The 25881-nt window shown below is 46.1% G+C and overlaps 1 protein-coding gene across 1 annotated transcript in view; it reads left to right on the top strand.

Annotated features, from left to right (window-relative positions):
* LOC133514646 (inactive phospholipase C-like protein 2) overlaps positions 1–25881 on the top strand; it is a 127934-nt gene that overhangs the window by 49656 nt on the left and 52397 nt on the right. The window contains exons 13-20 of the mRNA XM_061846477.1: positions 750–956; positions 1446–1540; positions 1646–1788; positions 3189–3344; positions 3436–3487; positions 3823–3933; positions 4064–4184; positions 12877–13155. Coding sequence (XP_061702461.1) covers positions 750–956; positions 1446–1540; positions 1646–1788; positions 3189–3344; positions 3436–3487; positions 3823–3933; positions 4064–4184; positions 12877–13155 — 1164 coding nt within the window. The remainder of the gene's footprint in view (positions 1–749; positions 957–1445; positions 1541–1645; positions 1789–3188; positions 3345–3435; positions 3488–3822; positions 3934–4063; positions 4185–12876; positions 13156–25881) is intronic.

Here is a 25881-nt window from a genome sequence, read left to right as displayed (position 1 = left end):
CTGTGTGGGTTTTCTCCGGGCACACCGGTTTCCTCCCACATCCCAAAAAATATGCAACATTAATTGGGCACTCGAAATTGTGGTGTGATTGTGAGTCCGGCTGTTTGTCTGTATATGCCCTCCGATTGGCTGGCAACCAGTTCAGGGTGAAACCCCGCCTCCTGCCCGTCGACAGCTGGGATAGGCTCCGGCACTCCCTGCGACCCTCGTGAGGATAAGCGGCTAAGAAAATGGATGGATTGTGAGTTTCCAGTGAAAAGAAAAACGGAAATTGTTTGCAGTAACATTTCCATGAAATTATTATTGAAAAAAATTTATAATTTAGGGCGGCACGGTGTCTAAGATGGTAAAGCGTTGGCCTCACAGTTCTGAGGTCCCGTGTTCGATCCCGGACCCGCCTGTGTGGAGTTTGCATGTCCTCCCCCGTGCCTGCGTGGGTTTCCTCCCGGGCACTACAGTTTCCTCCCACGTCCCAAAAACATGCAACATTAATTGGACCATCTAAATTGCCCCTTGTGAGGATAAGCGGCAAAGAAAATGGACGGACGGATGGTCGAAGTGACCATTGCAACCAAATTCAACAGTTGCTGGAATGTTATTTTTGGGTAAATCTCTCGTCTTCGGCACGTCACGCCAGAGATGCGATCATCGCACCTCTGCTGGTTTTGATTGGACCAGAGGTGCGCGCCCAACTCGAGTCCGTTGATGGACGCGAGGTGTCGATGTTTTTGTCTGCGTGTCGCCCTCAGGGCCGCGTGCCTTTCCTGGTGCCGGACAAAGTGATGTGGCCTCAGCTGTGCGAGGCCATCAACATGAAGTACAAGGCGGAGGTGCAGAGCAACCGCGGCCTCTCCGAGGAGAACCTGGTCTTCCTCGCCCAGAAGGCCTTCGGCAACTCCAGCACTAGCGTCGAGGACGACCGCAACATGACGATGACCTGGTCACAGTTTAACAGAGTCAGTTTCCTTGTGATTTTCTACAATGTACCGACTTGTACTCGGAGACTCCTCGAGGCTTTTTTTTTTTTTTTCCCCTCCCCTTCCCGGTCGCCTTTTCCCACAGGCCCCAATTATTAAAGAGCGCTTGTTTTCGACCGAGTGACGACTGTAGCCTGTACTCACACGCACAGAAGTATTTGTCATGCTGTTTTTGCAGCCCCCCCCCCCCCCTCCCGTGGCGTGTGAAATGCGCTTAGTCCTCGTCTTAATGGCTCTGTTTGTCCACACCGTGAAGAGACGAGAGCCTCTTCCTCCATCTCGCCGAGCCGGCAGCGCATTACAACAATTACGCGTCATTCGATTACGACAGCGAGCCCCCGCTGCAGACAAACAACACGTGCCCCGGATTATGATTTCTTTGCGCGCGGCGGCGTTTTTGCGGCAATCGAGAAGAGCGCGTATCGCGCGGCGTGCGTTTCACGCTCGTCTGCTGCCGCTCCTCCTCAGGAAAGCTTGCCCGGCAGGAACTTCACATTTTGGCAATGGTTCGACGGCGTGATGGAGCTGACGAAGAAGCATCTCAAGCCGCACTGGAACGACGGGTGAGCTCGTTTCCCCTCGGTGTGGCGCGTACAAGATAATTTTGTTTACACCTTATTGACAATACCCGACCTAAAAACATTTTTCTCCCCCCATCCCCACCCAAGGGCCATCCTGGGCTTTGTGAACAAGCAACAGGCTCAAGACATGCTGATGTCCAAGCCGAACGGCACATTTCTCCTGCGCTTCAGCGACTCGGAAATCGGAGGGGTTACCATCGCCTGGGTGGCCGAAAACCCCAACAAAGCAGGTACGAGCTGCAGGGTCACGTTGAACGGGGATTACAAAAATAGACAAACGGTAGTTTTAGTGTTTTTGGAGGGGAATACAAGCAGCTGCCGCTGAACCCCCGAAACTCAAAAGTGGCAGCGACCGCTTAATTGTGTTCTAATTATTTTACTGCCGAAAAGGCCGCCGTTAAAAATTGAACATGGTAGCAAAACACCCAAGGCACAATTCATACTCAATTACTGAGAGAATGCAATCAGTTTAAGGAACCATTTTTAGACCAACTACGACAACTAAGTGCTAAGTCAGCGTTGGCAAATGGTGAACAATTCTTCAAAAAATGGCTTCATTTTACACTACACATGTGTTTGAAACAACCGCATAGCTTAGCTTTCAGTCCGCTATCTTAATGCTAATGCTAACAGAACCCATATTGTAACCTTTTAGGCAATTGATATTTGAACACAAAGAGTGAAGCGTGACATTTAGACATTCACTATAACAGTGCTTCACAGTCATATAGTCTTTATCCTCTTTATACTGTATCGATGTCCATGTAATCGCTATCTGCCAATCTATTGTAGACTCGCCTCGGGTGGCCAATGTGGGTCGCAATAAAATGGCCTTTCGATTGGCTCTCTTACATTTTTATTTCCATTTATGTGTTTGTAGCATTGGTGCCCAGACTTTTTTTTTACCCCAAGATCAGCTTTTCAAGCAGCCAGGCTCTCGCCAGCTAACGACGACGGGGGGTGTGGGTGGGGGTTGTATGTTGGGGTGATGATGATGATGCTCTCAAATCGCTTTAAGGTTAATCTTTTGTTACCGCCGATTTTTAAAATACAAAATTAGCTTTTTGTGCACTGTATTGTCTGTGCTTTCATCCTGGATCAGGCTGCGCCGAGGTGGAATTTTAAAAATGACACACCATCTCATCCTGCACTTTCTACTTAGGCTTCAGAGTAGATCTTTCTCACTCAGAAAAGAGAAAATCTCGTCCGGTTTAACCACTTTTTCTTCGATTACTCATATACTCCCGACTGTCATCGCATCTTAAAACAACAGCATTAATTTTTTAGCTTTCTCCGTTAATATCAAAAGTAAACATAAGCAGCACGTCTAGCTCTACGTTGCCCGGACTGTTTTGCTAAGTAAAGCAGCGGTGGTGGACAATACCTCGATCGACCAAGACCGCCTCGATCGCGATCGACGCATTGAGCACCGCTGCATTATACCTTGAAAATAAATACCACAATATAGGACGCCATTTCTCTCAGATTAACAGCGTTCCGGTTCATTTCAACGGGGAACGACGATTTGTGATTTGAGTTAGGAACGTGAACTCGCGTCTCAAAGTGCCGCCGCGTTCGACGTCTCGAATTGTTCCGTGCCAAATCTCAACGGGGGTGGTCGTATTTCCAGGCGAGCGAATGGTGTGGAACCTCATGCCCTACACAACCAAAGACTTCACGATTCGCTCCTTGGCCGACCGCATCAGCGATCTCAACCACCTCCTCTTCCTCTACCCCGACAGGGCCAAGGACGACGTCTTCTCCAAGTATTACACCCCTCCGCTCTGTAAGCGGCGCCGTCGTTGCTTGTTTTTTTTTTTTTCTGGCCTTTCCGCGCCCCGACAGCTCACAATTGTCCGTTTTCTCCCCCCGCGCAGCCAAGGCGGTGGACGGATACGTGAAGCCGCAAATCAAACAAGTGGTGCCTGAGTGAGTCGCCGCCTCCGCTTCCATTCCGTCGAGTTACTCGTCGGATATCGGTCCTCCTGCATTGCAGATTAGCAATTACTAAGCTGTTACAGTTGGAGGAGGCCAATTAAGGATGGCGAGGGGCTCCTGAGTGAGCGTGTCCTCCGCTCATCATTAGAATTAGCCTCGTTAGCCGCCGAGCGCCGCGCCGGCCGCCGCTTCGCCGTTAATGATGCAGCGGGGCACGGAACTCACGCTGTGGATAGTTGCTTAGACGACCGGCAGGAACAAGGACTCGTTTGCCAGTGTTGTATATGTGTGTGTTTTTCATGTGTGCCTGTGCGCGGCCTTCACAGGTTTACAACAGCCAATCCGGATCCAGCAAGCGGGAACCCGACCTACATGGATCACGGCGCCTCTCCGGCACCCGTCAGTCACCCTCACACCTACGGCTTGTACCAACCGATGTGAGTCAGCTCGACGACGACGGGCGTGATTTTTAAAAAGGAGGAAAAACGCACATTTTCAAAGTTTTTCCCGACCTAAAAACCGAACGCCAACAACTCACGGCGTCCCGCGTGTGCGTGCGACGTGCAGGAGCGAGTCCATGCTGGACGCGGACGGGGACTTCGACCTGGACGACACCATGGACGTGGCGCGGCACGTGGAGGAGCTGCTGCGGCGGCCCGTGGAGAGCCACTGGGGCAGCCAGCAGTCGTGACCGCCAAGCGAGCGAGCGACCAACCCTGCCTCTCCCCCCTCGACATTTCTCATGGTTTTAATTCCAATCATCTCGTCTATTTTGCCCTTTTCCCTCCGTAGCTACAATGTGAAATGTTAATAACGGTTGTGGTTTTATTTTTATTTTTTTTTTTCCCCCCCCGCGTGACAGCATGTGACTCTTCTCTTTTTAGGTTTTATAATTTGTGTCCGTAAGTATTTGTGCAAGGTTTCATTGGAAAACTGTTACAGTATTAGTTTAAAAAAAAAAAAAAAAAAAAAAAATTGTGTTCAGTCGTCAGTGTGCATGCATTCTCTTGATTTTTAACAAACTCTACTTTCTGTTTTATATCTCGGCTTTGAATGAATGTTGCTATTTGGGCGGGGGGGGGGGGGAACTGGAGCTTTATTCTAGAGCTTTTTCTCGTTCCGCCGAAAACCCGCACATAAGCAAAAACTGGCTCCGCAGTTCATACACTCGTCCGCACTTTCCAATACTGTACCAGTAGAACCTTTGGCACCTAGGTTTCTTGTTCAGGGGGGTTTGTTCTCCCAAGTGGTTCACGCTTTTCAACAACGCCGCTTGCCAGTCCTCTCAGGTCCGGGGCCCCTTCCCCTCCTCGTCAGACCACGTCGCACATGCCGCCATTTTTTTAACCTTCTGTAAGAACTTTACTTGACAGTTGAGGATGCGCCATTCCGATTCGTTTGGCATAAAGGTACGGAATCCGGAACGGACCAGTTCGCTGCTGGTGTCGGGATTAAGAACGACGGCGATTCCAATACAAATTGCCGTAATCGGCGGCGTATTTGCGGCAGAATCCCCAGTTACAGTACGACTGGAACGTGGACGCAACTGGTTGTTGGTGCGAATTCGCTGCCTCTGACATGAGGGTCTCAGGGAGTGCAGGAGCCTATTCCAGCTGTCAACGGGCAGGAGTCGGGGTTACACCCTGAACCGGTTGCCAGCCAATCACAGGGCACAATGAGACAAATAGCCACACTCACAATCACACCTATGGGCAATTTAGAGTGTCCAATTAATGTTGCATCTTTTTGGGATGTGGGAGGAAACCGGAGTGCCCAGAGGAAAACCACGAAGGCACAGACGGGGAGGACACGCAAACCCCACAAAGGCGGGGCCGGGATCAAACCCGAGTCCTCAGAACTGTGAGGCCAAACCTTTACCAGCTGATCCACCAGCGCGCAATTATTTTGTTGCCATAGAAAACTGAATTTGTATCAAATCAGCCAAGAATCCGATTTATTTTTGCTGGGTTTTCCGCCTGAGGAGCTGCGATGTGATGAACGTTCGATCGCGACGTCATCGATTTTAATGCCCCCTCCGAAGACTTCAAGTATTACGATAAGGAGTGCTTCATTTAAGGATTTCATTCAATGTTGTGTAACATCATATTTCAGTTATTTTCTTATCGTTTGCATCAATTACACGCTTGAAAATTCACATTTAAATTATGCAGGCACTCGGAACCGCAGTGTAAGTCCAACCTGATTCGCGCTCCCGGCGATATCCTTCCTCGGCTCGGTTCCGCATGAAAGGAGAAGGTTCCTAAATTTCCCCCCTGCAGCCTTTTCGTTGGATCTCTGTTAAAAGACGCTGCGAAGACGCAACCCCAGTGTTCCGCAAACTTTTCACACCGAGTACCGCCACCATCGCGCACAGTGTCAACGGTAGAACTGTGCTCGGAGAATCAAAATGGTTGGATTCAAACAATAATTCGGTGTAAGTGAGTCCAAAATGGACTAGAACGTTAAACAACAAAAAGTTCTCAAGGGTTCCATCCAAATCAATACTGTAATACACATTTTCAAGTAAAAATGACACTCCATAATATAGTATAAAAGAATATACATTTGATATTGACATGACGAAAAAGAATTCTATTCTATCAATTGGGAGACTTTTTGTTGCTTAACTTGGCCACTTGGGGGAGTATGAGTCACACGGATATGCTGTTAAGTGAGATGTTTCACTCCTCTTCAGCTCATCAGTACAGCACTAAGCTTCAGCTTTCTTCACAGAGGATAAAGACATAGTTCTTTTATGTCGGTCTACAAGGTTTGCTCCACCGTTAGTGTGGCACATCAACACGGATGCAAATTAGCCTGTTGTTGTTTCGAATAGAGAAAGGTGTCATTTTCAGTTGCGTGTTGAATTTCTCAGTCACCTTCAAACGGGAGTGGCATCGAAAATTCTTCAGTACTCGTCACAGCGGATGCATGGAGTTCACTGCCGCCCCACGAGGCCCCATCACAGATTTTTGCTCACAAACCGACCAATATATATATATATATATATATATATATATATATATATATATATATATATATAGTACATCTGTAATGAAAGAGACACAAATGGCCTCAGCCTCAGGAATGCGTTGCTCTGCTCCTGACAGAGGATGCACGTGAATATATGAATTTAGATTGCATTGGTCAACGGACAGGGGGGAAAAATGACTTCAATTTTTTTTGCGCGTTGATCTGTTTCACATCGTCGGCTCGCCGTGTAATTCTTCACTTCTCTCTTTTCTCACACTGAGCTTTTTTTTTTTGTAACCTTTGTGTCGTCGACGTCTTCTGCCTTTGTTCCGTGTTTGTGCTTTGGAGGCTTTTTTTTTTCCGGAGAGAGAAAAACACAATAACAAGAGGAACATGAAATGAAGGAAAAAAATAATAATAATAAAAAAAAAAAGAAAAAACGTTTTTATAAAGGAATTCAACTGGACCCCCCATGAAGATGTGTCGCTACTCGAATAAACGCTCTATTTTTTAAAGTTTAACGTGTCGTGTGGTTGGCTTGAGTGCAAAATTGTATTGATTTTTATTTAAAAAGATACATCACGGTGTTCGGTAAACGTGTCAAATACTTTAATACAACAGCGTGAAAGAACCGGATTGTAAACAAATATTCACACAGATTGCATATCTTGTTCATGCAGTACATTTCAAAACATTTTTCAAATATTTAGAAAATCAGTCAACGAATGAAATACAATTGAAAAGTACATTTCCAGAAATAAAATACCAGAGGACATGAAAAATGATTTCTAGATTAACTTCTACCTGTTTTAAAATCAATATTTTTTCCAAATGTAATCTGTAGTCTCTAAATATTTATTTCATGTATCTGCAGTGGAAATAAATTCTGCAAATTGTCAAAAATGTTTACTAAAAAAAAAAAAAATACCCATCTTTAATCAATGTATGCATTCATTCATAATTGGTTTTTATGGAGCACAGTGGGTGGGCCCAGGGTGGCTACTTGAAAAATTAAATGGTATAAAATACTTTTTTAGCTGGAGTTATATATATATATATATATATATATATATATATATATAAACTGGGACATGCAATAAACAGCTTAAGGCCTCTTTTTCAAATATTTTTTTTTGCTATTTGTATATGTATACGCAAAAAACAATAATTCTGTGTATATATATATCTATATTTGTAATTTGAACAGTTTACTTGTGTGCTTTCAATTCAGAATAAAATGAGAAATCCAAGTTTAGAGGAATAAAAATGGAAAATGGAGGTAATCGAAAACTTTTGACTAGTGGGATATAGAATTAATATATAACATACACATTTCCCTATAGAAAAAAAAAAATAATTTACTGCCATTTTGTCAAAATTTATAGTCCCAAATCCCGCGACCAGAACCACTAAGAAGTCCTATGCTGCATTCTACTGGACAAAAATATGTATTTTTTCTCTCTAAAATGTCAACCGCGTGACTCCGAAATGCCTGAGGGGAGTTAGATAAGGAGCATTCAATTGCAATTTTAATAATGAATGATAATTGGGAGTCTATAATTGATGTGTTGCGTCAGTACATTTTTTTTATTATTTTGACATTTCCCGCGGGCATGTCACACAGATTGAAATAATGCAGCTTTAGTTTATTTATTTAAAAAAATAGCTTAATTGGAGTGTGACTGTGGTGATTTTTCGTTTAAAAAAGTGGGGATTACAATTTGAGGGGCCGGTGTTAATTATCAAGTAATATGTCATTTTAAAATTATGATTGAAAACGTCATTTAAATGTTATTTTAGTTCTCATATTTGTCATACCACCACCAATCAGATTTACTACCTGGACGCTATTTGTGAATTTTGAAGATATGTCGTGATGCCTTAATCATCATAGTTGTCTTTATAATCATAAGAGCAATAAACTCAGAGTATGATTTACTATATTTTACTGACATCTAGTGGTAAAAAAAATAGATAGATAATATTATATTTTTATATTTATATATTTTTCATATTTATATTTTAGATTTTTATATATTTCTATATATAATTTTTTTTAAAGGAACTGCGCAATCACTGAACAGATTGCTTACCACTAGATGTCAGTAAAATATAGCAAATCATACTCGAAGTTTATTGCTTGAAGAGTTGATAACGCCACGTGATTTATCCACTAGATGCACCTTTATTCTTCAAAGCAGCACGCAGTACGAACATTAATATAAGAAGCCATTTTTTATATGTATCAGGAATATTACATGCAATGCCAAAGCAACGTGCAGTGTTTAATGTTCCTTCATTTTTACAATCCATTTATATTGTCGCTCTGGTGCGATAAATAATAAATGGGAGCAACATGGAGCAACGTAAAAAAAACATGTTATGAGTATGTTTATCGTTAGACTTTTGCAGACTGTAGTTTTGCTGCTCAATATTGACAAATTTATGTTTAATTTGTTTCATTTAAAGCGACGGAGTGATGATGATGATTGTGTGATCTGGCCTGTGATTGGCTGTCGACCAGGCAATGAATGACTTTTCTATTACGTAAGCCTTTGGCCTAAATGAAGCTCCTCACCCTTACTTCAACGTAGTTCTTTGACAGAAATTGGCACCAAAGCGATGCTTTCAGGAACCACACTTCCCTCAACAAAAGTCGGATGTGTGCAATGACCATGCTTGTAACTCAAAATACTTTGATCTGAAATCATCTTTCCCCATTACAACGAAGGGAAATGCCAATAATCTGTTCCAGATGACTGCCCCCCTCCCCAAAAAATAAACGTTGTAATGCACTGTGAAGAAAAATAGTATGCTAAAATATTGAACTTTCTAAAAACAGACAGTAATCACGTATTAAAATATAATGTCCGGAATTAAACGATTTAATGGTGCGATCCAATTCATTGTGCTCCTCCTTCTGGTGTGCCCACATTGGCCACCAGGGGCGGTACAATGGAGACATGCAGTCACAATCCATCCATTTTCTTAGCCGCTTATCCTGACAAGGGTCGCGTGGGGTGCTGGAGCCTATGCCAGCTGTCATCGGGCAGGAGGCGGGGTACACCCTGAACTGGTCGCCAGCCAATCGCAGGGCACATTGAGACAAACAGCCACACTCACAATCACACCTAGGGGCCATTTAGAGTGTCCAATTAATGTTGCACGTTTTTGGGATGTGGGGGGAAACCGGAGTGCCCACCCGGAGAAAACCCACGCAGCCACGGGGGAGAACATGCAAACTCCACTCCGGGATCGAACACGGGACCTCAGACTCGGTAAGATGCTGGAATATTGTTCGTTTTTTTTTTTTTTGCGGATGATAAAGAATTTACAGTATATGCTTCTGAGTATTGCTTTATCATCCGACTACATCTGTTTCTTCACCGTTTATGTTTTAGTATCTGGCGGTGGGTTCGGTTGACTTTGACGCTGAATCTTCTGACTTGATGTGGTGACAATGCGTCATTCCCTTAGTTTGATGTTTAGTTTGACGGTAAACTTCAACTGGGACATGCAATAAACAGCTTAAGGCCTCTTTTTCGAAGATTTTTTTGCTATTTGTATATGTATGCGCAAAAAACAATAATTCCGTGTGACGGCTCACGTCTGGAAATACTCTTTGAGTCGATTGGCTCAAAGTGCGAGTGGTTGTTGGCGTACAGTGGTCCGCGCTGTCGGACTCGTCTCTCCAAAAATCAGCAGGCAGCGGGTCCAGCTCACCTGTGACCCGAATGAGGATGAGCGGTAGAAAGCGGATGGATGGCAGTTTTCCGATTGATGCCGCGTTTGAAGTTTCAGAGGCTGTGAACATTCGAAACGAGATCATGGTGCCCCTCCGGGGTCCCCCCTTGCGGTGGTAAAATCCCCGTTTGACCGGGTGACCCCGTCGGCCGCCCCGCCTGCCCTCCGCGTCTCTTCTTGGGAGCCAGCTGGGATCAGGAGACGTGATCAATAGATGCCTGTCATCAGTACATCCCAGATGCAGGATGCATCCATCCAACCATTGTCTGAGCCGCTTATCCTCACAAGGGTCACAGCCTATCGGTCAGGAATCGGGGTACACCCTGAGCTGGTTGCCAGCCAATCACGACGCACGTGGAGACAGACAACAGTCACACTCACAATCCCACCTACGGGCAATTTATTGTCCAGTGAATGCACGTTTTGGGGATGTAGGAGGAAAGCGGAGTGCATGGAGAAACACAGTACCATCATTTCCGGCTAATAAGACGCAACTTTTTCACACGCTGTATTTTTTCTAACGGGCGAAAGGGGGCACTCAAGCGGAAAAGGTAAGAGTGAGACCAGTGGAATGTATGTGCCGAGTAAGTGATTTTTACCGGTATGTTTTTATTTAAACCGGCCCGGTTAGTGCTGCGCTAGCGTGTTGCTGCTCTGTTGCTGCCGTGTCTCAGTGATTTTTACCGGTATGTTTTTTTTTTAACCAGGCCTGTTAGCATCGCACTAGCGTTAGCGCCACCTTAGTGTTAGCACCGTGCTAGCGTGTTTCTGCTGTGTTACTGGCGCGTCTCAGTGATTTTTACCGGTATGTTTTTTTTTTTTTAACCAGGCCTGTTAGCATCGCACTAGCGTTAGCGCCACCTTAGTGTTAGCACCGTGCTAGCGTGTTTCTGCTGTGTTACTGCCGCGTCTCAGTGATTTGTTTTTTTTAACCAGCTCCGTTAGTGCTACCATGTTGTTGCTGTGCTAAGCTAAGCTAAGATAAGGTATTAACACTTTGAAAACTCTTTCTGTGTACCGTCTTTCTTCGTAAATATCTCGTGTTTTAATGATGGCACTTGCGGCTTTTAAACAGGTGTGCTTTATGTATGTAACAAATGGTAGTTCCTTTACAAATATACTGGGTGAGGTTTATAATCCGGTGCGCTCTGTAGGCCGGAAATTACGGTGATTTTTTCTTACAAAAGTCAGCTAGCTGAATGCTAAGATACATTGCAAAATGCCATAGACGAGCTCACGAAACTAGATTCGATGTCGCGGTAATAACAAAACTTAAGACTTCAAGGCAAATGGTAGTATGACACGCAAATTTTATGCAAGCACAGAGAACTAAATTTCATATCCAGTGAGGTGGTGACAGCTGCGCTGCCCCCCCCCCAATAAAAAAAAACACCAAAGAAAAAGCGAAATGATTTTTTTTTTTTTAGCTTTGGGGTACATGTCGTGACATTAAAGCGCGGCAGTCAGTGCCAGGGCATTTTAAAAGTGCAGCTTTTCTAAATAATTTCTGACGATCCATAATGCATGAACCAGGAACACAAGGTAGGACGCGCGTACGCCGAAGTCGCTGGGCTCGGTCCGGTCTCCCCGGCTCCACGCTAGTATTCAGACGTCATAATCACGGTCACGTTTGGTCACTTTTCTATCCGCCGTGCCGTCGTTCAGGACCTTTGGAACGCCGTGGCCGCACATGGAGCCACTCGGTCGCCTCCGAGGCCTCCCGGGAAAACCTGGCAAAGCGACCTTTGACCCCTAAAATAGCCGCCCCCGCTCCAGGCAGATAGCGCTGACCTCCGTAGCGTATTTGTAAATTCTGTTTCTGGACGCTACTGCTGTACAATTCTGTTTTTCTGCATAAATACACAGCGTGAGTACTTTTTTTCACGACTGAAATACAACAATGTCCTTATTAAGTGTACCGATATCCGTCTACATGAGTACAAATACTTTGTTACTCTCCTTAAGTACAGTTTTTGGGTATTTACTTTTCTGGTGACATTGACTTATACTCCCTACTTTACTTCTTTTGCTACACACATCTCAATACGTCTACTCGAGTACAAAGTGCGAGTACATTTGTTCTCTTTATATATAAAAATACATTCATTCTCACAGTACCAATATCTGGAAAAAAAGCTGCATAGTTACAAATACTAAAAATACTTACAAAAAGTTACAAATACGTTACCAATACTAGAGTATTTTTGCAGCGTGCGACTACTTTTTGTCCACCCCTGAAGGGAAAAAAAAATGCAGTCCGAATCCCAAAAATGACAAGTACACGTTACTTCTCGGCGCGCGCACGTCGGGCACGAGCGGCGCCGTGCACGCGTGGCGCTCGCGCCCGCGCAGTCTTGAATTTGTCCCGCGGATGGACGAGTCGGCGTGTACGCGTGTGCGGTCCCGGTTCGGAAGGAGCGCAAGCGGACGTGGCTCAGCTCTCCGGGACGAGAAGGCTCGGAATCCTCGGGACGGCTTCGTCGCCGAGTGAAGCAGATTAGCGGGGTTCGGGGCGGGGGGAGGGGGTACCGGCCGGCTGGCCGGCCGGCTCCCTGTTGCGGGCACCTCCGCCAAGTCCGAATCGCCCTTTTTCGTGTGGATTAAAAGCCCAAATGGGCCGCTGCCGTGACACCGCGGAGGTGCTGCTGCTTGTGCTCGTGTGAACCATGGCGGGGCTCCACGCTTCTTCCGAGCCGTCGGGACGTTTTGGGGACTTGAGCCGACCGACGCAAGCCTCCCTCGGCGGCGGCGGCGGTGCCGGCGGTGGCACCCGGCCTGACTCGGAAGGGTCGGCCGGCGCCGCCCGGGGCTTCGCAGCCCCGGCAGTGTACAGCAACGGCCGGTACCTGGAGCACGGCAGCCCGACGGTGGGCGCCCGCAGCCGGGAGCCGTCCGCGGAGAGGAGCCAGGGGGGAGCCAACACACCTTGCGGCATCATGAAGGTTGGTGGGCGCAAAAATGTTGTCTCAAGGTGACACCGACGTCGCGTCTTTTGGGGGGCCGCGCTGTAGCCCCGAAATTGTGCTCGAGGAAGACGACTGCACACTTTACACTCACATTCCATCAAAAGTTCAAAAGTATTCATCACTCCACCGAATAATCGCTTATATTTACTGTAAGAAAGAAAAATCACAAGTCCTCATGAGTAACCGGGTCACTTCTGATTTTATTTTGTAAATAGTAATGACAAATATTAAAGAAAAAAAAATTAAAAAAATCGGACTTTCAAATTCAAACAGGTCCCAACAATGCCACTTTGTTGGGTTAATTAACAAACAAATTCATCAACAAGAAAATGCACGTAAATTAACTTTGTGAAGCAGCACAGCAGTCTCCCTATAGTTAAATAGTTTAAATGACATAATAAAGTACATAATTCAATTTGGGGCCACAACTAGCAGTTATTTTGATAATCAAATAATCTGTCGATTAATTAACGAATCAGATGCAACATATCTACATGTCCGATCCAGTCATTTATCTCGAAACGGGAAATGATTTCGAAGTGAAAGTGATTTATGATTCCATTAACTGGTTTGTTACATAACATGTCAGAAAGTTGGCAAACGTGACCGTTTTTTTTTTGTTCCGCGGAGGACGACAGAAATCGGAGAATAACGCGAGAGTTTGGACGAATTCAAGTTCAGAAGGTTCTTGAAAGGAATCGATTCTCGGCGCAATTCTCGATTAATTTCGGCATTGAGCTGAGCTGAGGGCGATCAATCGTTTGATTCTGGCACCGCAAATTCGATTCTGTTGAACTTCGACAGTAAATTCACCCTTTGTGGGTCAAAAAAAAGTTGTGATTTCTGCCAAGTTCCATCTTTATCTTCAGCGCTGTGCACACATTGCGGATCGTTTGTTTTTGTTTCCTTTTTCTTCTTCCTTTGCGCCCCTTTCGGAAGCGTAAAGTCTTTCTACTCCGAGGAACAGAGCGCGCTCAAAACGGTCTGAGTGGATCGGCCCAAATGCAGTTTGCATCCGTGCCCTGCGGTTGATCGCAGAGGCTTAAATTTTGCAAACGCAGACCGAGACGGTTTCTCGAGCGGTTTACCCCGTGGAAGTAGATCGCACAAGTAATCAACAGAACCTCGGCCAGTGTCACGGAGCAAAAGTGTCACTTGTCACGACGCACCCCTGATAATAAATACCCTACTTCGAGTAAATTTGCAGAGAAGTTGGCCACTGACGATGTGCATGCATGAAACGTTCTGCACAAATAAAGACAATTGCGTCATTAATGGCAGGAGCTCCACAACCAGAAAAACAAGCCGCTAATCAAACCCTTAAGGCAGTGGTGTCAAACTCCTTTCTGTTGCGGGCCACATTGTGGTTATGGGTTCCCTCAAAGGGCCATTATGACCATCCATCCATCTTCGTTGCCGCTTATCCTCATGACAGTTGCGGGGAGTGTTGGGGCCCATCCCAGCTGTCAACGGGCAGGAGACGGGGTACGCCCTGAACTGGTTGCCAGCCAATCGCAGGGCACATGGAGACAAATAGCTGCAATCACAATCACACCTTGGGGCAATTTAGATTGCCCAATTAATGCTGCATGTTTTTGGGATGTGGGAGGAAACCGGAGTGCCCGGAGGGAACCCACACAGGCGGGGCTGGGATATTAACTATTTTTCAAAGGGCAATGGATTTATCAACTATTATTCATATTTGTTGATCACAAAAATGCTTATGTCAATATCATCCTTTATGATACATGACCATTTGAAGTTTTGGTGCCAGTTTTCACAAAAAATCATGGATTTGGCTTCACCGGCCACAAAAAATCATGTGGCCCCCGGGGCCTTGTGTTTGACACCTGTGGCTTAAGGCTTCTGTTTTTACAGAAATAGTGTACACATCAGAAGGCCCAGGAGGAGGGGGTTCCCTCACACTCAAGAACCAAAGCCTATCCCAAATTTCGCAAAACATTTACGTTTATTTACGAAAGGGGAACCTCTCAATTTAGCAGTCGATCTACGTTTCTACCCTCACCTATGAGCATGAGCTGTGGGTCGTGACCGAGAGAACAAGATCCCGGATGCAAGCGGCCGAAATGAGTTTCCTCCGCAGGGCGTCCGGGCTCTCCCTTTGAGATAGGGTGAGAAGCGCGGTCATCAGGGAGGGGCTCAGTGTCTAGCCGCAACTCCTCCGCATTGAGAGGAGCCAGATGAGGTGGCTGGGGGATCTGAGCCAGATCCCTCTTGGACGCCTCGCTGGTGAGGTGTTTCGGGCATGTCCCACCGGAAAGAGACCCCCGAGGATGACCCAGCACTGAACAAATGAAACTCATAAGTGAAGCTGCAAGAGTTTGATTTTAGCTCTTCGTGTAACAATAGAGGCCAAGATTTCACACCCAATAAGAACATCGGTGAGAAAATTGCACCAAGACGGACATTATTTCATTGCATGCAGTACCTGTAAATTGTTTGTGACGTTTTGTTTGCCGTTGCGCCGTAAGATTTTTCTACCTTCAGTAAAAGAGTGCCTTGGTCCAATAAAGTTTAGTAAACACCGCAGTATAGTATGCAAAGTTCTTGAAGGACACTGTTTTCCAAGCCATCACAGTTTGATTATTTGTAATGAGTAAAAGCCAAGTATTATTGGCCGTTACGATTCAGACTCATTAAAAAAAGTTTAGTCCAATAAAGCTTTATGTGCTGAGAGCTTCTTCATTAGTACTGCGATTTTCCTCTTAATGGGCAGCTGCTGAACTGATTGCTCTTTGAGCACATGCAGTACTTTGTTGTTGCTCTTGCGCTTTTTCCACATTGGTCACAGTAAATAGGAGGAAATAAAACGCGGGAATTTACCGTATATTTTTCCCGTCTGTAACAAATGTTCTCGTTATAATTGCGGCTCGCGGGGAGAACGGCCTAGCAGAGGACGACAGTGCCGCAGAGACGATTGATATTGTCAAAAGGACGTTCAAGAACCACCTTTTTAGTTTGGCATTTTACCAATAATCAGTCGCTTTTTTATAGCTAATATTTATCTGTACTTTGGCCCCATAGCTCAGTGGTTAGAGCGTTGGTTTGGTAAGCCAGAGGTCGTGGATTCGTATATCACTGCGACCTCTACTCCCCAAGAGGGGTTGCGTCAGGAAGGGTGTCCGGCGTAAAAACTGCGGCAAACAAATATGAGCGTTCGTCTGAGATGTCACGCTGTGGCGACCCCTAACGGGGCAAGCCGAAAGAAACTCTTGTACTTTATTTTCTCTTCCTTTGAATTAAACTAATAGCATTTGATTCACTTTTGCTCGTGTGTCTTGGGGTACTCTGAAGTAACCGTTTGTACCTTTTCCACAGGGTCTGGGTACAAGTATGTTCCCCAAACCAAAAGGTATCAATAGTACTCTAGTAGACGGACCTCATTGGCGAGGTATTGTACCTCTAAAAGTACAACGTGCGTGATCAGACCTCGTTCACCAGCACCTGACACTCATGTCTTTGATAGCCCTCAAACAAACAAGTTTGGGCAAAAACCTGAGCTTGCACAACGCGCCGCTGCCACTCGAACGTCGCCGACTTACCGGAATCTCAATGGCGAGTTCCGCTCACTGGCTCCATCCCGATCTTCTCTCCAAACGCCGTGAAAACGTTTCATCTTTACGCTGAAGTCCTCAGATCGCGCTCTGCATTCTGAACGTGACTACGATTAAGGAGAAATCCATCTGCGGAACACATTTACGCACCACGGATACTTCTAATAAAATATGTAGCAGTAACCTTTAAGACTTGACGTATAAACCTGGTTTCAGACTGCGCGGCACAAGTGACACAATTCCGTTTTATTTTTGCTCTCAAGCGGCACAATTGGGAAATCGGGGAAAAAAAACCATTTCAAAACACCAGCCAGCTATAAAACTAAATTACACCAGAGACCATGAAATATGACGTAAAGTTGCGTCTACCGTTAAATTGTCGTTTTCGTGCCAACTTGCTGGCGTGACGGAGTGCGGGTTCGGTTGAGGTGAAGGCCTCGACGTTTTCCGGCAGGAGTGACGCAAATGAGCGATGACCTCGTTACCTGCTCCGTCACGCGCAAACCGCGGCGAAGAGCTAACGTGCAGCCGCTCGAGCGGTCGTCGGACTTTGCCGTCACCGCGGAGAACGCGATGCGGACCCGTTATGTAATCCCGACAGCGGACGGCTGCAAGGGCGACTCCAGTCTGGCTTCGGGCGCCTGATTACTAGCACGTCCCAGCGCGCCGACAAACTACTAATTTAGCGATGACAGCCTTGCCCTCAGAATGACCAAAAAAAGCATCAGCTGCCTGTGCCCTATTTTTCTTCCCTTCTTCTTCCTGACGGTAAAAGCCAGAATTCCCAGAGTTCCCCCTGCTCCCAAAGAGGTGGAAGAAGTGATGCAATGCAGCCTCTCTCCATTAGGGATGAACGATCGATAAAGATCTCACGGTTATCATGGTTCTCCATCTCGGGTCCTATTTGCCCGCCAGCTTTCCTTGCGGGGAATCGGGTGCAACTCAGGAGCACTAATGGGTCTGCAGCGAAAATGTGCACACTCATCATTTCAAGAGCATACTTGGATGCTTAGTAAGGGGACTGGCGGAGTGAATCGGGTCAAAAGGACACTTGGCTTGCCCTCGTTGGTCGGTTTCAGAAATGGCGAAGAGTAGGATTTGGTCTACGTCCCTTCAAGGTCTATTCTACGTATTTTGGTTAAGGGTTGGTGGTTGGCGTGAGTGTTTGCCATATTGGTTTACGTTTCAGATTAGGGATAAAGTTAGCAACTGTTACGGTCGGGGATAAATTTAGGTGCCACATTTAGGCACACTTTAAATGGGATTGGCGTAATTCGCAGTCGTTTTCGGTTGCTTGGCTTGACTCTGCTGTCTGCTGCCTGCTGAACCGAACTCTCTTTTCCATTTTCTGTACCGTGTCACCTTCCTCACGTTGATCTTTGTCAAATTCATTGGCAAGGCAGAATGCCGTCTCGCTAATGTGAAGCCGTCCATCCCACCTACACACCTTGTGCTAAAACTGATTTTGGCACTTAAAGAGATCACAAACTCAGAACCTTTGCAGCTACCGTTTGTCTAACGATTAGACCCATGAAAGTACCACCATGTACTTGTTTTCAGCCTTCACGGATAAAACCGTAGAGCCCTCATACTCACCAGATTGGAGGTGACATTCATCTTAAAAGCCAGAGGGAATGCGATCCCTGAAAGGACATCCCAGGGTCAGGATTTGTCAGAGAAACACGGATCCTTTTGCAGTATCAGTCACAAAATGTGACAAAGTGCCCGTCACCTGGTGAGTGGTTAACAGTGGTTTCAGTATGACTGGCTTTGGAACATTGTGCGTCGATTAAAACCTGTCTAGTCGGAACTGAAGGCGAGGTCAAGACTATGTCCCTACAGGATGACTTCAGTCAAATCCTAAAGCAGTCACTCTGATTAAATATCGGATAATCATACCAGACGATGACGGCGATGAGAATTGGAAAGCGCGTCGATCTACGCATCGCTGCCTCCGTCGCAGGCCGCGCCAGGGGAAAATGAACTCGTCACCTGAATTTTAATTTAAACTAATGGAACCTGCGCGGAAACGCGCGAGGAATGGGTTTCCCGTCTCCAGCCGCCGCGGCATCCCGTGGTGAGCGCTGTAATTTTTTTTTTTTTTGGGGGGGGGGGACGGGAAATGCCATTTCGCAGAGGAGGCTGCGGAGGAAGTGGAATGTAGATTTTCAAACGTTTCAGCTTGCCGGATCGCGGTCGTATTCTCAAAAAGTAACGTTTGACGCACCAAGTCTGGTGAAGGTTAAACACGCTGAGGTTAGTGTCCCAAATTCGTTCGTGGACTTCATTCAAAGGTTGGCGTGAGATGTCGATATTGCTCCTGAGAGTTCCTGCAAAAATGGTCAAATTGAAGAAAGACACGCGTATGGCTCTAAAACGTAACGTAATATTGTAGCTATTTAGCAACTCGGCTTCCCTGCACATTCTTTACAAAATGCTTGGCCAGAACCGGGTTAAAACGTCTGTCGCGCCCTCAGACGTGGCTATACTTAGCGTCACTGGATTGCCAAACCTTAATCCTCCCTCTTCTTTTTGTTGTTCCCTCGTAGGATCATGACTTGACATAGAACTAATTGCTCAGGTGTCAAATTGCGGCTCGGTCCGAGAGCTTCGATCGGCCTCCGCCAGTCCGCTGTGATGATGGCAGGAAGCGATGAGCACTTTGTTTTGATTAGAAGATGACTTTGGAATAGCCTTCACTGTCGCAGTATTTCCGCCGTTGACAGGACCTTGTAAGAAATGATTTCTGTACAGATTTATCCACTCAAGATGTTTGCGCGCGCCGCGGACGGGACGAACGAGGTCCTGATGGATGACGACTACAGTCTGCCGTTCCACCTGGCTTCTCTGCGGCTTGTTTTTACTGCTCTCCAAACATACGGCACTTACTTTCAGTGGCTTTTCATCTCTTTTTTTTTTCTTTTCTTTTATCGAGCAGTGAGCGACTGCGGGGAAAAGTAACTGTACATTAAAATCAACGACCTGTGACCAGCGACGAAACAACTCGTGTGGATCAAACCCGCTGCAGTGGAATTAAGTTAGTTGAGCTAATGCAAAAAAAAAAAAAAAAAAAAAGTGAAATCTTGACGAAGGCTTCTTCTTTTTTCCTTTCGGTTTGTCCCGTGAGGGGTCGCCACAGCGTGTCAGCTTTTTCCATCTAAGCCGGTCTCGTGCATCTTCCTCTCTAGCGAGAACCTCACCATCTTCATTTCTGCCACCTCCAGTTCCGCTTCCTGTTGTTTCTTCAGTGGCACCGTCTCTAACCCGTACATCATGGCCGGCCTCACCGCTGTTTTATAAACTTTGCCCTTCATCCTAGCAGAGACTCTTCTGTCACATAGAACACCAGACACCTTCCGCCAAATGTTCCACCCGCTTGGACCCGTTTCTTCACTTCTTTACCACACTCACCATTGCTCTGGATTGTTGACCCCAAGTATTTGAAGTATTTAAATCTTGAAGGATGGTTATTTAAAAAAAAAAAAAAAGTGTCTTATTTAATAAGCTCTATCCAACATTAATCTATTTTCCATAACTCTTATACTGTTGGGTCACGGGAAGCTGAAACCTGTTTTAGCTGAGTTTTTGCAAAAGCCGGGCTAGAACCTGGACAGGTCACCGATCGATCGCAAGGCACGTGTAGAGATCCGCATTTAGTTTGGCTCTTTTACAAATTTAACAAAGATTCCTTCTTTGGACAGAACATTGTGTTGTAGCCTGTTTCATTCAGCCAACGAATCACTTCTTAATTATTAATGGGTCAATTGCCAGTTGATCAATTACTTGACTTCCACGATGAACCTTGAACGATTGCGGTCGTAGTGAGCTGGCTGCACTTTAGTTTTATTCACTCAGCGGACTGGATCAAAAAAAAAAAAAAAAAATACCGGCATTTTTTCACACTCTCGTCACAATGTGTAACACTTGAGTTTCAGTAGGTATCATTGAATAATTCAGCCTTCACGATATAAACAGAGCGTCTCCCGTGATGTCGCCGCGTCCTCCTTCGTTCCAGTCCAGCGTAGAGGACCCTCCTGACCGACGCCGTTCAAAATGGGGGAGCGACGAGAAACAGGCTTAAGAGTGTGACAGATGAGCGTGGACAGGTCACATATGGGTGCGCTCGTTTCGGAGCTGGAGGCACGACGGCTGCTGGGAGCGACGGCGCTGGATGTCAGTGCCGAGAGCGGCGGGCGAGGAGGAAATCGGAGACTGGGGGGACGTCGGGATGTGCGAGACCTTCGGAATAAAATAACGATCTGGTCGTGGTCCGAGAATTACACATGAAGGCAGGAAGCCATGCGGGTGACGCGTCGTGTTTGTTTGGATTTACGCCTCACTAGGTCAGAATTGCATAATGCGGCCTTGAAGTCCTAAAGCAGACCCATTGCAAGATTAATTTTTGTTTTCTTCTCCTTTTTAATTGCTTGTATACAGTTGGATCACCCGTCAAGTGTCAAATTAAACCACCAAGTAAATCTTTTGGCAAACGAGACGGCGCGGTGTGCAAATGGTCGGAGGATCAGCCTCGCAATTGAAAGGTTTGCGGTTTGAATTTTGGCCACACCCTTCCAGTGTGACGTTTACAGGTTCTCCCCCATGCCTGGGGGGGGGGGGGGTTCCTTCAAGTATTCCGGCTTCCTCTCACATCCGTAAGTCACTCGTGTTGAGTTCGTAGAAGACCCGAGGAGTCCAGGGTGTACATCACCTTTTGCCCAAAGTCAGCTCCACCTCACCTTATGCGGTAAAGAACACGACTGGACTTTGGCTACAGACGACATTTTCAAAGCTGGGCCTGATTCCAATATGTTTTTGAGATTCGTAGATCTGCCACAGTGTAATTCGCCGGGTCGGTTCGCGGTCAAAGGTCGCTCGCTTTATGTGACCCCCAGGTACCATGAAAGATTTCCATAATTGAGCACGTATTTCTGGATAAGACGATTAAAGGTGCGTTGAAAAGTATACGTTCACCTGCTCTTTCTCATGCAAATTTAGGATTCATTTAGGTGAGGGGTGACCCAGACTTTATTACCCTAAAGTTCTACTTTTCAAGCAGCCGAGCCTCTCACGAGCTACGTTTAAATACATACTTTGAGGCAATTCCATCGTATTAGTGGAGTTGTTTGTGCCATGAGCTGGCAACAAACTCCAATAAGTATTTGTGCCATCTGTTGAGTACTGCTACGCACTATAAGCTCCAAACTGGATTGTTCTTGCTTAATGGATTTCTTTGAGTGTGCCAAGGGCTGGCGCTGAACTCCAGAAGCTCGACAACCGACGGGTGCGTCGCGCCTGGAACTGCCTGCTTTCCACGTTGGCGTTGAAAACCCCCGGGAATGATTTAAAAGCAATCCAGGAGTCGCCTTTATGGAAGAAGTGATCTTCTTTGTCGGAAATACTGACACTGACAGCTTGTGTGAAGCCGATGAGGTTTGCAGGCAGCTGCTCTCCTCCTCTCCCCCCGACACTGAATTTTTCATTGTCGCCCCGTAACACCCTGAGTGGCATCATTTCCGCTTTTAGGCCCCAAAGTTCTTTTTGGTCGCGGCTGCTCCGCTTTTAAGTCTTGGAGAAGAACGCATGCAAATCAGTTCCTCAGTCAAACAAAGCCAGCCCAGAGCTGGCATCAGCGATAGTTCGAACGCGGCCGTTGTAAGAGAATCGCAGCTAGCGATTCGCTGTGTATAAACCTCGCCCGGAATTCACAGATGGCGCCATTTGTCTTGGTTCCTTGGGGCTAATAGGATTATGTCCCAACATTTGCTTCAAATGGCATTATTCGGCACCTGACAGCATCGGCATTTCTGAATGAATTAAGTACCAACCAAGGAGAAACCTTCACTCAATCTCAATGTGGACTTGTACCAAAATGCAGTACGGTGGCACGGTAGGAGTTTGTCAAATCAGTTGAAATGAGGACATCGTCATGCCACTAATACTGTATCAAGTACACCGACACCGTGCATCTAGCATGTTCCCAATCATGAACCCATGTTACAGAAACAACTTTATTCAGTCGGTGAATTATTCAACGCCAACAAAACAACATAACGTGAGGCTCATTGATCGTATAAGCCAGCAGACTGAAGTGACATCACCCACGGGCAAAGAAATTCGCACACTTGCGCTTGCAAATTGATGTTTAAGGGATACGGTACAGGGAAATTGTAGCGGCAGAGAAGACTGCAAGGGGCTGGGGGTAGCTGCATCTGGAGAGAAGCAAACATAATTTTGTCTTTTACTTTGAATGTTGCGCTCAATCCCGGCCCCACCTGTGTGGAGTTTGCATGTTCTCCCTGTGCCTGCGTGGGTTTCCTCTTTCCTCCGGGCACTCCAGTTTCCTCCCACATCCCAAAAACATGCAACATGAATTGGACACTCTAAATTGCCCCTAGGCGTGATTGTGAGTGCGGCTGCTCGTCTCCATGTGCCCTGCGATTGGCTGGCAACCGGTTCAGGGTGTACCCCGCCGCCTGCCCGTTGACACCTGGCATAGGCTCCAGCACTCCCCCGCGACCCTCGTGAGGATAAGCGGCAAAGAAAATGGATGGATTACTTTGACTGTTGCCTCACGGGAGGTGCATTCAAGGACGGCCAACGAAACAGGACATCTCAAATCAGATGCAAAAAAACACACACACAAAAAAAAACCAGTCCAGTCTTCTTAAAATCAACCGAACCACACGGAGAATTTACCAGAATACAACAAAAAAATACTTTTATTGCTTTGTCCTGTGAACAAAAAGGGTGAGATTTTTAGTCAATAATGGAGAATAGATTCCCCCTACCCTAACCTAAAATCAGTAGGTTAGGAATCCATGAAGGCCAAACTTTAACTATGATGGCTTCACTGCATTTGACATTTTGGCAAGAGGATCAGAACCTCCTCCTCCTGTGTCGCAACAAGATAATAGCACGTGCGTTTAATGTCCACTCGGATTGCTCCTACCCATCCGGAGGCATAATTGTATGATAGTTATATGGTGTCAGAGCACTGGGATGCATTTAATTGCCTGCTTGGTATCTGGAACTGGTTGTTCACCGTGCAGGACAGTTCATTCCATCCTGGAACAAACCATTCTCCCTTCAAATGGACCTCCTCCTGACGAAATATGGTCGTCTTCGATTTGTGGGCGAAGCCGAAATGATGATCCGTTCTCAAGCCGGCGTCAGCGGGGCGGATCCAAAGTGTCCATGTCCATTTTCCAAGCCGCTTATCCTCACAAGAGTCGCGGGAGTATCCGGAGCCTCGTCAGACTGCACCCCGAGCTGGTCGCCACTTCGCCACAGGGCACATATGGACCGCATCACTGGGCGGGAATCGATCCCACGCTGCCCGCACCAGAGTCAGGCGTGTGCACCACTAGAAGATCAGCGACCTGGGACCAATATGAACCTCGGATACAGGTTCAGCAGAACTCCTTTGAGTCCGGTTTGAGTACACGCAGCCCTTCCCAAATCTTGCACAGATGTTAGGACCTCTGTGCGCCTGGTTAGTTTTTGAAAAAACACACTCTTTTCTTTTGTGTGCATGTGTGCATGTGTGTGTGCATGTGCATGTCGCTCCAGCGTATCGTGGACTTAATTCGGGACTTCTTGTTCCACACAAATGAAACACACACTCTCTCTCTTAGAGACACACAGACGAGTAAAATGTTCTGTTATGCTCAACTAAAACACTCCCTTACTCGCAATTGACCCTCTAACTCATTCATACTTTTCAAATGCTCTCAGAGTCGAAGTCTTCTCGGACACTACCGGAATGCTCTCACACAAACTTAAGTGCCCTCTCATGGAAAGAATTGAAATGTTCTCTCATACGCACACGGCACCCTTCCGAAAAACCCTCACACACCAAGTACTCTCACTTTCGAGACTGAAATGCTTTCATACACACACAACTGTAGAGCCCCCATACTCACACTTCTGAAACTCTCACACTCACCACCTGGCGCTCTCTCATGCAAATGATAACCTCCCACATTACCGGAACACTCTCACGAACTACTGAAATTGGTTTTACCCACACACTACTGAAATGCTCTCACATGTGCTACTCAAAGACTCTCACAGGGGACTCAAATCCTCTCACACTCGAATTGAAATGCTCTCATATAATATAGTGGTGTGCTCTTACATTTTATACTAAAATGCTTTTTATTTAATATACAGAAAAAAAGGGTGTTTCAGTGGTGCAAGTGTGAATGTGTTAAAACCGTTTCAGTAGTGTGTGTGAGAGCATTCCAGTAGTGTTTATGTGAGCGCTAATCATGAGTTATGTCCAAGACGGCCCATCATACCAGGGTGCCTCTCCGCAGCAGGTAAACATGCGCTGGCATGTCGCTGAAACATTCCAGTGATCTTCGTTCTGATCAGTGTGTTTGGGCTTCGGCGGATAGAGGGAGGAGGGCGAGGAGGGGTACGAGGGGTCGGAAGGGAGCGATGTGTTCCACGTTTGTGCACCACCGGGTTTCTGCTCATCAGAATCAGAATCAGCTTCATTGGACAAGTGTGTAAAAACACAATCAGAGCAAAGAACAAGGAGCAAGATAGCAACAAGAACAAAGAACAAGAGACATTTCTATTTATAGGAGCTATTCCTTATGAGTCGTGCAAGATGTAAAATCTTCTTCATTTCGAAGAAGAAGAAATGGCTGTGAATCGTTTTTTTTTTTTTTTGCTTATCATAAAGTGAACAATCTGTGTGTGTGTTTGTTGTGTCAGCTGTTCCGAACTCAGGGATCCAGCCGTTTTGTTTTTAGACAAGCTGCAGGAACCTGGACAAAATAGTCAAACAAAACATATTCACTTGTCAGCTTCGAATGAAAAAAAAAATCACAAATTTATCGGGCGGACGTGTCTGACAACAGGATGCAGAAAAATGCGAGGAATGCAAGGAGCCATGCGCTAAAAAAAAAAAAAAAAGAACCTATTTTGGATGATTTCCAGGGCTCGTACTAAGGCAAACTAGCATTAGGGCACTGGTTCCCAAAGAGGGGGGAGACAATTGCAGGGGGGGGGGGGGGAGTGCGTGAAATGAATGAAAAGATTGCATTAATAGCCGTTGTTGAATATTAAAAAAAAAAAAAAAGCTCATAATTACACAGTTACGGTGCCCGAAATCAGT

This window comes from Syngnathoides biaculeatus, chromosome 16 (assembly GCF_019802595.1).
Source record: "Syngnathoides biaculeatus isolate LvHL_M chromosome 16, ASM1980259v1, whole genome shotgun sequence".
In the NCBI taxonomy this organism is placed as follows: Eukaryota; Metazoa; Chordata; class Actinopteri; order Syngnathiformes; family Syngnathidae; genus Syngnathoides; species Syngnathoides biaculeatus.
The sequence above is the reverse complement of the archived record's forward strand: the minus strand, read 5'-3'. Positions and strand labels throughout refer to the sequence as shown.